At 41.1% G+C, this 16576-nt stretch overlaps 1 protein-coding gene across 2 annotated transcripts; it reads left to right on the forward strand.

The window, feature by feature from the left end:
- The first annotated feature begins 1937 nt into the window (after window positions 1–1937).
- LOC123085133 (protein VAC14 homolog) lies at window positions 1938–11739 on the forward strand. 2 transcript variants are annotated; one of them, XM_044506727.1, is made up of 20 exons: window positions 1938–2342; window positions 2451–2564; window positions 2647–2715; window positions 4509–4598; window positions 4670–4789; window positions 4873–4901; window positions 5010–5152; window positions 5231–5325; window positions 5523–5609; window positions 5696–5803; window positions 5885–5976; window positions 7123–7204; window positions 7383–7448; window positions 8582–8697; window positions 8819–8939; window positions 9017–9178; window positions 9254–9382; window positions 9807–9875; window positions 10607–10873; window positions 11287–11739. In XM_044506727.1, exons 1-20 carry the CDS (start codon window positions 2250–2252, stop codon window positions 11371–11373), a joined length of 2139 nt encoding a protein of 712 aa, XP_044362662.1. In that variant the 5' UTR covers window positions 1938–2249; the 3' UTR covers window positions 11374–11739. The 2 variants fall into 2 exon arrangements, with proteins under 2 accessions (XP_044362662.1, XP_044362663.1); XM_044506728.1 differs by having other exon boundaries at window positions 2650–2715.
- The last annotated feature ends 4837 nt before the right edge of the window (window positions 11740–16576 follow it).

Here is a 16576-nt window from a genome sequence, read left to right on the forward strand (position 1 = left end):
GACGACGCCGGTGGGGCAGGGAGTGGATTTGGGGGAAAACCCTGGGGGGAAATGGTAGGGATGATGCACCGTGAGGTGGTTCCCCCTCTTTATACGATGGGACGTTTCGGGCATGTTCCATGGACACGTGCTACCTCACGACCGCGGTCAGTTGCATGCGCCCACGTATATGAATACCACTGTACGGTCAGCATACGAAACCACTATGCGGGTAAACGGTCAAAGGTGGACTCGGTCCTATGCGGCCCCACTCGTCAAAGTTAACGGTCAAAGACATTGACCCGAGGGCAACGTCCATTGTAACCCGTTTTGAGGGTTTCGAGCAAGGAAGTGGGGAAAAGTATGCAAAAGTTAACAGAGTGAGGATGAATGAGTACAACTAACGAACCAGGGGCACAGAAATAAAAGTCCCTTTTTCTTATGGATCACACTCCACCGATGTAAAGATGGATGGACCAAGGAAAATTAGCCTTATGCAACCGTGCATGAAAAAGAAAAAAATGTAGGCAATATCTATCTTACCATAAACTTGTCGGACCATGACATAACAAATTAGGGATTATTAACTTATCTTTGAATTCGAGGCAATACTAAGTAAACATATTAAATATCATAATAATGAGCAGTATCATGAAGTGCCAAAAAAAATGGCTAACTGCTTGATACTGAGGTGAAAAGGATGACGAGGAAGAACACTGAGGTATCTATTATGTCTGCAACTAGTGACGGTACATCTCGATCGTGGCATAGGGCAAATCCCTACCAAACCAACAACTAGAACATAAGAAACATGGAAAACCGCGAGCTCCGAGCAGTGACATAGTCGACGATGCCAAATGCTGGTATGGTACTTTTGGCATCAAATTACACGTGCACCATGGCAAGCGGCTACCTTGGCGTCTTGGCACCACCATGTTGATTTGCAAGATAACATGTGAAAGATGAAAGTAAGAGATATATGTTACAATGTTGCGTGATGGCCTAAAAAGTTGTCTCTTTATTATCGGAAGTGCCAAGAAAGCACGGCAAAATACTAATATTGAGCTGAAAAGGGAAGAAGAGTGACGAGGAAAGACATGTGCAATCGTGCACGAGATTGCGCGACGACACGCTTACACATGCGGTTTAGGACAAAGCCCCCACCCCTCACAACCGTCGACAAAACAAAACGTTAAGCAACACGAAGAAAACACAACTCCATAAGTAGCACCATGATTTACATTACCAAACTATATCAAGATAATTTTGGTATAGTTTCATCCGGCATGTGCAATCGACGTTTTCGATAGGATGTCTCGGCAGGCCGCAACCGCACCGCTGGCACCGTGGGTCTGTGACACAAATATGACGATTTGCAAGATAACACATGTGAAAACAAAAGGCAAGAGATAGACGTTACAAAATGGCATGATTTTGATTGATGGCTAAAAAAGCTGCACTACCTCTTTATTAACCGGGAGGATTGCGTTTTTCTCAGCCGCGATCCTCTCGGGCAACCGAAGATGTTCATAACCGGGAAGAAAATCAATTCACACGCCGCATGATCTCCCAACGCTATCACGAACGGACCTGTTGGACCAGAAAGACGGACGATAACATGAGCAGCGTCCCCTTTTTCGTGGAAAGAGACAGGCTGACACGACCGGGGACCCTCCCTCGCCTCACATACACCCAGTCCACGCGCGGCCTCTCCCTGCCCCGTCACCTGCCACCGCACACGGCCTTCCTGGACCGAGACCACCCAGCCCCCAGCACCCAATCCAATTGCCCGCACGAAGACAGCCAGTCCACGGCCTCGCGCGCGGCCTGGACCGAGCCCCCTGCACCGCCCCGACGCCCGTCCCCACCTGGCAGGGTCGGCTCCACGCTGGACCCGCACCCACGGGAAACAGGCGCCGTTAATGGCCGCCACAACGGTAAACGTTACCCCTGGGAAGCGAAGGAGAAGAAGAGAGCGCCCCGATCCCCTCCCCCTCCCCTCCAGATCACACCACCACCGTCTCCGCCCCCAAATCCATTCCCAGGCCCGCGTCTCTGCTGCCGCGCGTTGCGAGCTCGGGAGCTCGGGCTGGGCTCTAGGGCTCCAGGTCCTCGCGTCCCCGCGCGCTCCGCCTCCCCGGGGTTAGGGTTACGCCGCGGTCGTCGGGGGCCGTCTGGCTGCGAGGCGCCGCGGGCCGATGCGGCGATCGCCGGCGATCGAGACGCTCTAGCGGAGGGGATCTGCTGCTGTTGCCGCGGTTTCTCCTGCGATGGCCGCCGACGCGCTCTCCATCATCCCGGGCGCCGTGCTGCGCAACCTCGCCGACAAGCTCTACGAGAAGCGGAAGAACGCCGCGCTCGAGGTGAGGGATTTCGATTGCTTTTGGGGACCCGGGGCGGGGCCTCGTTCGAGCAATCGCGCGCGGGATTTGAGGCGGAATTTCTTGTTGTGGCCGGGTGTGTTGGTGTAGATTGAGGGGATCGTGAAGCAGCTGTCCACGGCGGGGGAGCACGACAAGATTGCGGCCGTGATCGGGCTGCTCACAAACGATTTCACATACTCCCCCCAGGCGAACCACCGGAAGGTTTGCTAGGATCGCTGTGACTCTTGTTTCTGCTGCCGCTGGGCGATCAGATTTGTTAAGTTCTTTGGTGTTTTGTTGTTAGCAGGGCGGATTGATTGGGCTCGCGGCAGTTACTGTAGGGCTCACCAGTGAGGCTGCTCAGCACCTCGAGGTTTGGCAATTCACCTTGTGACCAAATATATATTGAAATCCCGTCTAGTTTGGTCCAGTTAATTTTTTGTGTAGAATTATTCTGTATCTCTATGTCTTGAGACTTCTCTGCCTTGATTTTACGAAATGTCATATAAACCGAGCAATCGTGGGACTGGATTGCTATTGGTGGTACCGCAGTAGCCAGTTGGTTTATTGAGGTTCGCTAATGGTCATTGAAGAATATACCTGGCTTCACAGTCGCAGCTGCATTCATGTGATTAATGGTTAATTTTAGTAAAAATACTGGATGCTCTGATGGCTTTGGCTCTTGTAGTTTTCATTAGCTATTGCTTTTCATTTGCATGCTAATATAGTAGTATCATAGTTCAAGTATTGGGACCAAGCTATTTAGGAATGAAAAATTATGGAAAGCTTTTGTGTGTTCCCTAAAAGAAACCCACTTAGGACTCGCTGGATGGGATTTTATAAAACCCTTATTAGTGCTAAAGTCGAAAAATCGTTCAGTGTGTGGATTCACTATGATTGCTGGGAGGGTCTGCCCATTTTCCCTTTGGTATTAGTTCTGTATCTTTTTTTTGTTCATATTACGACCCACAGGATACGAGGATATTATAGACATATTAGTGCCGTCGCCCAGAGTTGATAGATTGGATTTGGAAAAGATTATTGTTGTTTCTTGACATCGTTCTACCAAATTTAGGCGCATTAATGGGGTTTAATATTGGATCTGGGAACAAAATTGTCACATGACACTCGCCGATCCATGACAAAATTACCTTATTAAGTACATTATACATTCCATCAATGCTTTACACAGGGCAATAAACTATATTGCGCTGCTTACGCCTGCCCCCTGCCCCCCCCCCTCCGTTGGTGCTGGTCTCCTGGATAAATACGCTGCTGTTGCTCTGTGTGTGTGTTGTTGGGGATGGGAGTAGCATTCTGATGGTTGTCACATCTCCACAAAGGTGAAACTTGGAATAAATTTGCATAATATGGTTGCTGTCCTGTGATATTGCATGACAGTACAGCTCCTAAGTAACTTTGCTGGTATTCCAGTAAGCACCATGTAATGTTTCACTGCAGAAAACAGTGTTCTTGTCTTTTGAATTATGTACGATCTTACTGCAACTATCATTTGTACTATGGTTCTGGAAAGTAGGGCATCTGGGGTTTATGTGTTAGCTGTGGGCATGAGCCTGCATACAAGACATACGTCATATGTAACATACCAATTTGCTCGAAACTTAATTTAATTTGACTTCTCTAAGTAACAAGACATGCAATAGTTAATTGTCAATACCTTGTTCCTTCACTTGGATGTCTCAACGTTATATACCAGATAGATGCCTATAATCTTATATGTGCTTTAATACAACATTCATCTGCAGAAGGACTGGGACAATAATTGGTACTCCCTCCGTTCACAAAGTTTTGGTCATTTCAATATGGACTACGTACGGACTGAAATGAGTTAACAAACACACTAAAATACTTCTATATACATCCGAATCAGAAAAAAAAGTTAGAACATCTTATGAAGTTATAATAGTGAACGAAGGGAGTAGTTTTTATCTTGGATGGTAAACCTACCAAACCTCAGTATATGCATTTGCTAATTCCATGGTTTAACCTGAAGTGCAAAGCATATAGCGTGTTTAAGCTGCTCACTAATCCAGCTATGCTAGGACTGTGATCGATCATGTTTCAGCTCTATATTTTTGGGCTGTGCTATTATTCTCTTGCTTCCAATTTGCTTGCATAATGAGCTTCATTGATATGTGCTTCCAGCTAATTGTACCTCCCGTGCTTAATTCTTTCCTGGACCAAGATAGCAGAGTGCGCTACTATGCCTGTGAAGCGCTATATAACATAGCGAAGGTGAACATTTCATTGAGTAACGTGAAGTAAGTGATATATATGCTTTATGCTAATGTGGTATTTGTCTGTAGGTTGTAAGAGGGGATTTTATCATCTACTTCAACAAGATTTTTGATGCGCTATGCAAACTGTCTGCAGACTCTGATGCAAATGTGCAGAGTGCAGCTCATCTTCTTGACAGGCTTGTCAAGGTATGGCTTAGTTTATATAGACCCCATGTTCACTGTCCTATTTTCTTAATTGTCCCTGATAAAATTATTTGTTTATTACCCAGGATATTGTAACTGAGAGTGATCAATTCAGGTATGCCCTACACCTTCATTCTGTTTTCCAATGTCGGATAATTTGCTCATCTTAATCTTAATAATGCCCATTTCTGATTGCTACATTTATCTTAATTTTACTTTTTAGCATAGAAGAATTTATACCACTCTTGAGAGAACGCATGAATGTGCTGAATCCTTATGTGCGGCAATTTTTGGTGGGGTGGATCACGGTTTTAGACAGTGTGCCTGATATTGACATGCTTGGTTTCCTTCCTGATTTTCTTGATGGTAATGGCTCTCTTTTCCCTCAGTACATTACTTATGTTGGCAGTTAAACAAACCTTGTGCTTTGGTGGCCCCCTGCAGGTTTATTTAATATGCTGAGTGATTCCAGTCATGAGATAAGGCAGCAAGCAGATGCAGCACTTTCAGAGTTTCTGCAGGAAATAAAAAATTCACCAGTAAGTCTATACTTAGTAAAACTGCTTATGCATTTTTAATTCTGTACCACTCTGTAAACAGTGTAAATGCGATAGATGTCTTGCCTTATAGTTACGCTTTTTATGTGATGTTGTGATTTTGCCTTTTCATAAACAAGCAAAGTATCGTTTTCATTTTTTACTCTTCCATTGCTGATTGTCCGCCCTTAAATGAGAAGAATGTAGATTATGGTCGTATGGCTGAAATTCTTGTTAGGAGGGCAGGCTCTCCTGATGAATTCACTCGTTTGACATCTATCACATGGGTAATTCCTGTCTTGCAAGTTATCAGGAATTTAATCTTTAGAATCTTATTGCAGTACTATTACATTCTGTATGCTTGAAAGTGCAGATCAATGAGTTCGTGAAGCTTGGTGGGGAACAACTAGTCCCTTACTATGCTGATATCTTGGGAGCTATCTTGCCATGCATCTCTGACGAGGAGGAGAAAATTCGAGTGGTACTTCCTTTTTTCTGCTTATATTCAGACAATTCTTGAGATGTAGACTGCGTGCTTACTATTTACTTCTTTGTTTGCTAGGTTGCACGTGAAACTAATGAGGAACTTCGAGCTATAAAAGCTGATCAAGCCGAGGGATTTGACATTGGAGCGATTCTTGTGATCGCAAAGAGGTTCTCTATTCAAACCATTGAATAGAATTTTTGATTTCTATGTTTAGTTATGTAATAAATGTTGTTTGTGTTATATTACACAGTATCCTTCGTATTGCCATGTCTTAGTAGGTACCTTGCTGTTCAGTGTTGTAAAACACCCTACATGGCTGCCGGTTAGATGGATACGGTAGACAAACCGTCATGCATATGATAATCAGAGTGACGTCATGGTCCATGAATGTCTTTGTTTAATCAGCTGCATAAATCCATTTAATTACCAAAATTCAGTCCAACCTCTCAGTGGCTTTGAACAGCACAGTAAAGCCCAACGGTACGTTAGAGTAAGTTTTATGCTTCTGGAAACTGGCAAAATGCAAATTATAGTCATTTTTTGTTTGGGAAATAGCAAAGTTTTTAAAATAGTGTTTAAATATCGTAGTGATTAGCACATCAGTTACATACTTATGTTAGCTGAAACAAGGATTTGTCAATGAGTTGAGCAGAGTAATCGGGGTACCGACTCATAGACTAGTCTAGACTACTCGACATGTATTTCAGCAGTAGCTAGTACCAAAATAGCATAGTACTCAACTATTGATACCTAGTATATACTCCCTCCATTCCGAATTAGTTGTCTTAGATTTGTCTAGATATGGATGTATCTAGACACGTTTTAGTGTTAGGTACATCCGTATCTAGACAAATCTAAGACAATTAATTTGGGACGGAGGTAATATTATATAGTATAGGATACAAATTTTTTTTTGAAGGCATGGGAAGTGGATGAAAAACCTGAGGCTGTGCCAATTGTATCCAATGGCCAGGCCCTCCAGTTTTCCATGAGTCAGCAACCTACAGAAGATCAAACAACTCAGATTTGCACTATCAACGAACTAGTCGAGTTGAACAAGCTAGTCGACAGTCAGGTTGCGACTCATAGACTAGTCACGCGACTAGTCGTTCAACTCTCAATCCATGACCTCGAATCATTAGTCACAGCATAATTCTGATTACTCATGCTTCTTCCAGTTAATCGCTTTGCACTACCCTGTCCAATAGCTGTATTTTCTTTCTTTGCAACACTTATAAATGTGTGAAGTCACTTGTAACTTGAGATGTCTGCCTGCTTGGGATTTGTGATGTGGCTGGCCTTTTCTGTTTCAGAGAATTGAATAGCGAACATGAAGCCACTCGGATTGAGGCATTACACTGGTTTTCCACTTTACTAGTTCGAGGTCGTGCTGAGGTACTAAAAAACTATGCAAATGTTTTGGATTACGTAGCACTATAGTCAACAAGTTGATGCTTGCATAATACTGTATGTCCCAACTTTTGAAGTGCTACTTTTATCTCCTTGAGTCTGGAATCAACATATCTGCAAATCTATTCTATTACAATTGATGTCTTGTATTTATGTGGAACAGTTCTCGGCATACCTGGATGGCATTTTTGAACCACTTCTAAATGCACTCTCCGATCCTTCAGATGCGGTAAGCTGTTCCAAAAAGCCTACCACCTGTGTACTTGTAACTTGAGATTATGATATAACTGTGTCACATTGTGTCTAGCTAATATTACTTTGCTCTATGTATGGTTATCTGTAGTCAAATCTTGGAAACAACTAGCAATGTGCTTGTGCATTGCAACGGATCCAAAGTAGAATAATACATGTTCACAAACTTGAAAGAAAACACTCTAGTTTTGGTATATATATCACTAAAAATATACTCGTATTAGGTTTCACCCAAACTATATTCCTCATGGTTGTTTTGATGAGGTGGGGGAGGGATGTGGTTGGTTTCAAGGTACTAAGGGGTTTCTGCAAATTGGAGCAGAGAAGTGGGGTCTTTGTTGCAAAAATGCCACAGCTTACGTCATAGTTGTTAGATGCAGATCTGATGGTCAGAAATGACGGATGACAGACACACCATCATCACCAATTGAGTCTTTTATAAAAGTATAGATTATTGCACAGTTTGAAACAGTGTAGTGTATAGATTAATTTGTTTCCTGAGTGGAGCTAAATGATGAATCATGGTTCTATGCTTTCTATACTGATATTGTACCAAGGGGACAAAATCACATTTTGATCGATTCTTGACTTCTTGGACTTATAGTCCCCATCTAACTCTCTCAGCCATTTGATTCTCCAAAGCATTTATACATGGGAGTGAGATTGTATGCTTGCACTATGGTCACTGTAATGGGATCGCCATCCACTATTATTATGGTTATCATTGCCATTGTGATAGAGTACCCTTGTTGTGATTGCCCTTGGCAAGTCTGAAATGGTGATGTCCTTTGCTCAATGGATCTTGAACTGGATGTCTGGACCCAGTTATCCATTGTTACCTTGAAATGACATAATCAAATATAGCTATATACTCCCTCCGTTCTTAAATATAAGTCTTTTTAGAGATTTTAATATAGACTACATATGGAGCAATATATTTAGGAACGGAGGGAGTATGTGATTGGAACAAATTTCATGCTAATTCATTGTATTGTAAAACAGTCGTTCCATAGAACTAGCTTCCACTAGTGTTTTACTTCTTTGGTAAAAAGAAAACGCTATCACAGAAGCAAGCTTGGCAGTTTGGTCACAGCATTTTTACTTGTGCAGGTTGTCCTTTTAGTGTTGGAAGTTCATGCACGCATAGCTGAAGAGTATCATCACTTCCAACATCTCATGTCTTACTTAATCCATACTTTCCACAACAATCATGTTCTTCTGGAGAAGTACGTACATTTTGCTACTCTAGAGCTGATTCTTTCTTCATGAATTGTTGTGGTTTAGGTTAGATACTTCAATATCTGGTTAATGGCATGCAAATAAATGTTTTATTGCTACTTTGTACAGGCGTGGTGCTTTGATTGTTCGTCGACTTTGTGTTCTTCTGGGTGCTGAAAAAGTTTATCGAGAGTTTTCTACTATTCTTCAGACTGAAGGTGACCTTGATTTTGCCTCCACCATGGTTCAGGTACGTTCAGTTAGCACATCTTTCAACTTGGATGTTTTAAATGCAACATCTGTATAACTAAGCATTTTTGTGTGTAGGCATTGAATTTGATTTTGCTCACATCTACTGAACTTGCGGAGCTGCGGTCTCTTCTTAAAAAGTCATTGGTGGATACTTGTGGGAAGGACTTATTTCTATCTTTATACGCTTCTTGGTGCCACTCTCCAATGGCTACAATCAGCTTGTGCTTACTTGCTCAGGTGGTAATGATGGATTTTATATTTGTGTTGCTTACTTGGACTCTACTGATATTTGATCTTATCCAATGTGTATAGGCATACAATCATGCGAGTTCTGTTATTCAGTCTCTGGGAGAAGAAGACATAAATGTGAAGTTTCTGGTGCAGCTAGATAAATTGATCCGTCTATTAGAGACTCCAGTATTTGCTTACTTGCGTTTACAGGTGAAGTCGCCTTTTATGACTAACTAATCCGTTCCAGCATTTGGATGTGTCTGTTTCTCTTTTTTTGTTCTCCTCTTTTAACGGTTTTGTCATTTAATCATCCTACTTCGACTTCTGGCTTCTGTTAATCTACTTCTGTAACACAACACAATAGGTCCGGATGCATCTTTGTAAATTACTGTATGTCCATGTCTTCTTTTGGTCATACTTTTCCCCAAAGTTTGATGCTCTCTTCTAGGGATTTCACATTCAGATAAAATACTCCTAAGGTCAACACAAAGATAAGCTATGAAAATTGTGATGGCATGCCTTACATTTTGCTTGTTTATACATTTAGACCTAATATGTAAGTTCTGTTGTTTCAATGTTGGTTACTATTTTATATGGTATGCCACTCTGCTGATGTACTATTTTATACATGCAGCTTCTTGAGCCTGGAAAACACACTTGGCTTCTGAAAACACTTTACGGTCTCCTTATGCTCTTGCCTCAGGTATGTTGAAATGTGATTCCTACAGCCTTCTTCAATAGTTCAACAAATATGCTGTTTCCAAATTGTGAACTTGGAGACTTCAGATATTTATAGAAAAAGAAGCCATATAGATAAATATGCAGTGGACCCTATTATCGTTATTGCCTGAAGGCTATATTTTTCCGTAGTTGGAACACGCATGTGTTGTACTAAGGTGCATATTGCTCACACCAGACATGTACCATTATAATCTGCCTCTTTACACAGTTTATTTAGAACTTTTTCTATCAAAGTCCAATTGGAAATCCCTGGATAGCTGCAGCCATCTTGCACTATGATAGGTATCCCATGAATGGCCTTTACCTTTCCACTGGAACAGGATTTTCTACTCGCATAGATATTCTTCCAACTTCTGTGTGGAAATAGGCATGTTGCTTTTGCGCCATCCCTTCGAAGTCTTATATCCATGTCAATTCCCTGAAAGTACTGGTGTTAGCTTATGATGTAAAAAATGTTGCTCTAATGGTTCCTTTGTTAGTTCTGCATTTTGGCATTTTGATCTCCATTTCTTTGAGCCTTGTACTGTTAGGTTCCATGCTAGTTTGGAATGTGGTCTTCCATTTCTTCTAGAACGAGTATTTTTTGGCGCAGGGACTGTTGACCTTTTCACAAGTTCCCCCTTCTGAATTGTTTACTTAAGGGAAGTTTTAACTATTTAAACTGTCTATAATATATTGTTTATGTTCATGCAGCAAAGTGCGGCCTTCAAGATCTTGAGGACTCGACTGAAGACAGTGCCTTTCAGTGAAAATCTCAAGCGCACATCTTCTGCAAATCCATACTCTCAGATTCTACAAGTGACAGAAGATGGCAATCGAAATCAAGATGTGCCAAACTATAGCGCAATCGATTTTTCATCTCGTCTCCAGCAATTTGGGAGCATGCAGCAGCAGCACCGAAACCATTTGAAGAATCAACTGCAATCTCGAAAATCCGCTTCAGCAGCAGTATTATCGCAGGTACTGTTTTGCTTACATTCACGATCTTACCACTATCTTCATTCTTAGGCATCTTGAAGGGCGTGCAATGAAACTAATCTAACTTTGGCTACTAATTAATATATGAACACTATTTTGATCGAAAAGGTGAAAATGATATCATTAGATTCATCCAAATAGTATAACAATTTTGTACTGTATTTGTTATTCAAATTCCTACTATTGGAACTTTTGGCCTTGCTGCTCTTGGAAAATATATCTATTCGAATCCAGAAATGCTGACCCTTGATCACTGACTGGTTTTGCACTGGTGTTCTTAATCACCTTCCTAACAGAATATGACTGCATCTTTATTTAACTATTTATTTGTGTAAACCCGCCTTTCCTCCAAAGGATGATTGCTAGGGTGGTAAGCATTTGTGAATTCCATGCAGGAGATTCAAAGATATGAAGAATCAGAATCCTCCTCAACACCAGAGATAAGCAGGCCCCCATCTAGAGCACCCAAAGCCATTTCATGATGCACATATGGTTGCTTGTGATGTATGGTACGTTTGCAGGACGCATCGTCACAAATTTGTTGGGGCTTGGTTGGTCTCCTTTAGTTTTTTCCAAAGGAGGTTGCATAGGGGGGTACATAGAGTGTAATCTTTTTGTTTGGTTCCTAGATTTTGTCATGGGATGGCAATTATTTGTTGGAGAAAGCTCGTTTCCATCTCCCTTTAGTGATTCTTATTTTTTTTCTTAGATGTTCTACTGCTCATCTGGTTTCTGTAATTTTTCAATTGAAGGCCATATGAGCATAGTAGTATCTGGAGATATGTTACAACTGTTCTGCCTACCAATCTCCAATAAATTTAGCGATATGCGGTGTAAATTTCTGTTTCTACCTTCGTGGCCTGGTATATGTAGCCTTTTGCTGTTAAGCATGCATTTTTTGGACCTTGTCCATACATCGGTTTACATGTTATATTTGGGAGCAAGATCTGCGCTTAACCCTTTGTATCAACATATTAGTTCCAAACTGCTCTCGAAATGATCTGTCCCGTGTGCTGATTAGTGTCTCATGTGGTCACGTGTGGGCGACCTGAGTGGGTTTGGTTTCTCATTGTTGATTTACAATTTGGGACGCCTCTGTGGTCCGGGCGTTTGACTGCCCGCTGAGGCCTGCTTCAACAATCAGATTTCACTGTGAATTTTTGTTCCGAACACAAAAGCTGTAAACGTACAGGCTCATGAGGACAGATTCAGACAAAAGTAGTAACACAGAAGGAGCCTCGTACTCTAAGAATTCTGATTAGCATATGAAATGAGCCTTCCCGCAAAAAAAAAGAGAGAGAGCATATGACACGAGCCTTGAAAATTTGAATTTTTCACTTTGGCATCCTCTTTTCTTTACAGACTCGGTGTGTGTGAGGTGTAACAAAATGACTCGACGTGTACAGGCTGTGGTTAAGCTTTTGAGGAGTTCGGCCAGAGATGCTCTACGCCCCGACGGCCTTGTGCAGCGACCGGTGGTTTCTCATGATACGCAGGGAATATATCCCTGATATCAATTTGCGGACGCTCTACTAGACCAAGTAAGATTATGTACGACTGGTCCTAGTCCATCCGGCCATGGGGCACATTTCTATCCAGTCTTGTCAGCAAAATCATGCATTGGGGATCTGGTGGTTCAAATAAGCCAGCTTCCTTTGTGCGCCTATCTTTGCCAATCCTCCTACTCGCTTTACTGTTACGGTGCCCGCTGCCCCTCCTTTTTCTGCACACTGAAACACACACCAAGGAATTTGTGCCCGATGCCAATTCGATGCCAGTTGCTGGTACGCCATGTGTGATTGCCAATGTGTTTGCACATGACTTGGTGGTGTTTCTTGCAGCTGTTTTTTTTTCCAAAGCTGAATTCGATGCCAGTTGCGCTATAAGAGCATGGTTAATAGAATAGCCAATTGTGGGCTATATGATGTTGTCATGTCATATATAGTCATCACTTATAGAAAATATACATTTGGCTCTTGGCCTCCATGGAGGCCTTTTTTGAAAACAAATCAAAATTCAAACTTTTCGGTTTCAAAAAAATCTATAAAAATAATAATGCAAGTAAACAAGGATGTTATGTGTATGTGTGTAAAGTTTCAGGATGAAAAACGTTGACCTGTAAAAAAGACAAATTCATGGCCTGAGAGGATGAATAGTATCATGTGTTAGAAAACCTAGATTTGTCTTTTTTGCACAACCCTCATTTCAACGTATTTTGCCGTGAAATTTTACACACATGTGTGTTATGCCTTCATGTATATCCGTGTTTTCTTTTTCAAAACTTTTTGAAATGCAGAAAATATAAATTTGAAGAAATTCAAATTTTTCAAAACCAAGCTCCATGGAGCTTGGCCTCCAAAGACAATATTCGTCACTTATAGTCACTCATATAACAAGGTTGGCTATAAGAGACTACTTTGTTTCACCTTCTTCCTATCTCTTTCTTCATATTTATTGTATCTATCTAGGAGCACGCATATAGCTAGACTCTTGCATGAGAGCCCACTCCCCTCATTTTTTCATGTCTCTCTCCTTCACATAAGCAAAATTGCAATGTAAGCGGGTCTGCTATTGTACTTGCTCTAAAGAAGAGATAGAGGATAATAAATCAGACTCTTTCTTGCAACCATACCCAATCCTGGATAAGTTATTCTTCACCTGAGGTAATCTTACGATCATTTCATAATTAAATTACGTTTCGAATTCAAATAGTTACATTCCTATTGATTAATTACGTAAAATTTGACATAAAAATTAAAAATATAGGTCATAAGACAAGAAAATTTGCAGTTTATGTGTATTTTAGACTATGTTTTTACGTTTGTAATTTTACATAACATAAAATATTTTTTACGGCGATTATATATTTTCTTACGGTCCTTTTTTGCGTCGGAAATAAGACAAAATTTATGGAACGTAAAATTACGGTGCATTGATAGTAAAATAGAGGAGGATGAAGAATAACTATTCCTCACCCAGGGTGACGAATAGCGCGACCCTACATATATATATATACATATATATATATACATATATATATATATATATATACATATATATATATATAGATTTGCAGAGCATCAACTCTAGGAGAACTTTAGGAATAAAGTTATTTACGTTAAAAAAAAACTCTAGGAGAACTTTCCTGGAAAAGAAAAAAATCTGGGAGAGCTTATGTCAATTTCCCATAATTTATGGGGTTTTTGCTGTAAAACCACATGCGCTCACACACAGACTCAACCCTTTGAAAGCAACACAAACATCCTACCCTTGTGAGCACCTTTGTGACACCGAGTTGACGGATCTTGAGATCAACAAAGTCATCATAGACACCTCACCGTCGACGGGGACGTCGTCTCCCACTGAAGAATACTATCTGCCTTGATTGACACCCACCCAAAACCATCATTTGATGTAAAACTAACCCGGACCTATACTTGTCAGGTCACGTGACGATTTGGACTGAATTTTGTCTGAAAAATGATGGTCACGTGACGATTTGGATCGAAAGTTACCAGAAAATAAGCTGAATTTTTGTCTGATTGGTAATTCAAAATAGAATCGTCCTTTTGAAGATTATTTTCCCCAAATCTGATTGGTAATTCAAAGTTACCAGAAAATCATAAATACTTGATGACTATTTTGAGAAAGTTTTAGCTCATTTGCAATTTTCTTGCATTTTTCTCTAGGGGCCGGACCAGTTAGTTTTGACATCATATGATGATTTCGGGTGTCGTGCAAATCATTAGCACACAAGTTGTGATTTCACAACAAATGATCCAAAGTTGTGCTGAATCGATATAGTATCCCTGGCGCTTTCTCGGCGAAATTCAGTCATATATATATATACATACACAAATTACTCTCATGAGGGTGGGTGCTCATATTTCTCAACCACTCTATGAATGATCCAACCTTGAACACGAGTCTCTGAACCACTCTATGAGACATGCTCTCTCCTTAAAAACACCGAGAAATGGGTTTGTCAGGACTTGGTGGTGTTTCCTTGCCGACCAGGTGCGAAATCTGAATTATGGTATCTCATGTTTGTTATGTACTTTAATCAATTAACTTTTCATTGGGCCCTCTCCGGTTGGACTAGTTTTTTTCATTCTCTTATTCAAAACATTCTACATGACTAATTAGTTGTACTGAAGCAAATGGTATATACTTCCACCGATCCAAATTAATTGTCGTGGCTTTAGTACAACTTGTGCCGAAGGGAGTACTTACTACTTCATTTTTTCTAACCGAAGGGCCACACCGAAATGTAGTTGAGGTAACATGTACCAGATGCGCGGTAATCTAACAAGTCGGGGCATCTGTGACGCCCCATGACAGTATCACAGGTTGAACGGAAGAGTACAAACATGTTCTTTTATCATATTTTTCAAAAGATGACAGCGGAAGTTGTTGAAAGGCTCATAGTTTTCTCATTAATTGATCAGGATGGAAGAGTTGAGAAACAATGGACACGTTGAATGATGGTTATGTTTACATGGTCTTGATGCGAGAGATAGTACATGATAATGAGTATCTTGGTTGACCTTTCTTCCATAAAACATAATTTTTTCCATCCAGTGTAGTACTACAAGAGAGTTTTTATACTTCCATTGTGCTGAGAATAGATTCCGTGAACAATAGTACAAGCCGGTGATGCGACGGAGATGCAAGATTCTTCACAGAAAAATGGGTACCAAACTACAAATTGAGTTCTTGGAAACAAGTTAAGAAACGTAAACCGGCCAGTCGGTTCTTGGGGGAACAAATGGGACACACTGGCATGACTTTTATGAGCCTAAAGGGACATCATGGTGAGATCGTCTGTCGCACCTCAACCCTCAAGGGTTGCACTTGGACTACCCCTATATATGAACACATGGACGGTCGTTGGTTTGTTGCATACTATAGTGAAGATAAAATAAGAAAATATGCAGCAGGGCATACAAAGGAGTTACCGAGAGAGCATGATATCAAAAATTCAGAATAAAATTAAGATATTGAACCATCTGGCCGGCAAAAAGATTTGATCCTGAAAAGAAAAAGGAAGAATGAAAGTTAAACATTCTAAGGATCCCTGCACAAGAATCCTTCTTCAAGTACACACGTACCTTGAAATCGGCGAAAATGTCACCTGCCTTAACCTCCAATGGTTGGAGACATGCAGAAGACATCAAAACAGGGGGGCAATGTGGTTAAAACACAACGAGTTTGTCAAAAAATGTGTCCATCAAATGACGATCTTCCATGCCATACAAAAGTCAATATCTTACCGCATGAAAAGGACATGAGAGAAAACAAGGCAGAACAATGCAGATGCAAAGTCAACCAACAATGCGGTGAATGGAAGACGTTTAAGATACCAGAGGGGTATGTTCCAACACTGCCTTCAATTGGCCCTTGGTATTCCGTTGTTTAGAATCCAGTAGCTGTGGACAACATTATTAGAATCAACGAGTCCAGGTTAGCTGAATAATTTGGACAAACTAGGGAACAAAAATACGATTGGCGGAGGCGAAAACTATAACGTGGAAATCTTGAAGCAAAGAGAGGGCTCACTTGTTTATCCCTACGAACTTCAATCATGTCATCAAATAACAAATCCATATTGTACACTCGCCCTCCGATCTAAAAAACTTGCAAACTGGCGAATCGTCGTCGAAAACTCAGGAATGCGGCGTAACA

The sequence above is a fragment of the Triticum aestivum genome, chromosome 4A, assembly GCF_018294505.1.
Source record: "Triticum aestivum cultivar Chinese Spring chromosome 4A, IWGSC CS RefSeq v2.1, whole genome shotgun sequence".
Classification (NCBI taxonomy): Eukaryota; Viridiplantae; Streptophyta; class Magnoliopsida; order Poales; family Poaceae; genus Triticum; species Triticum aestivum.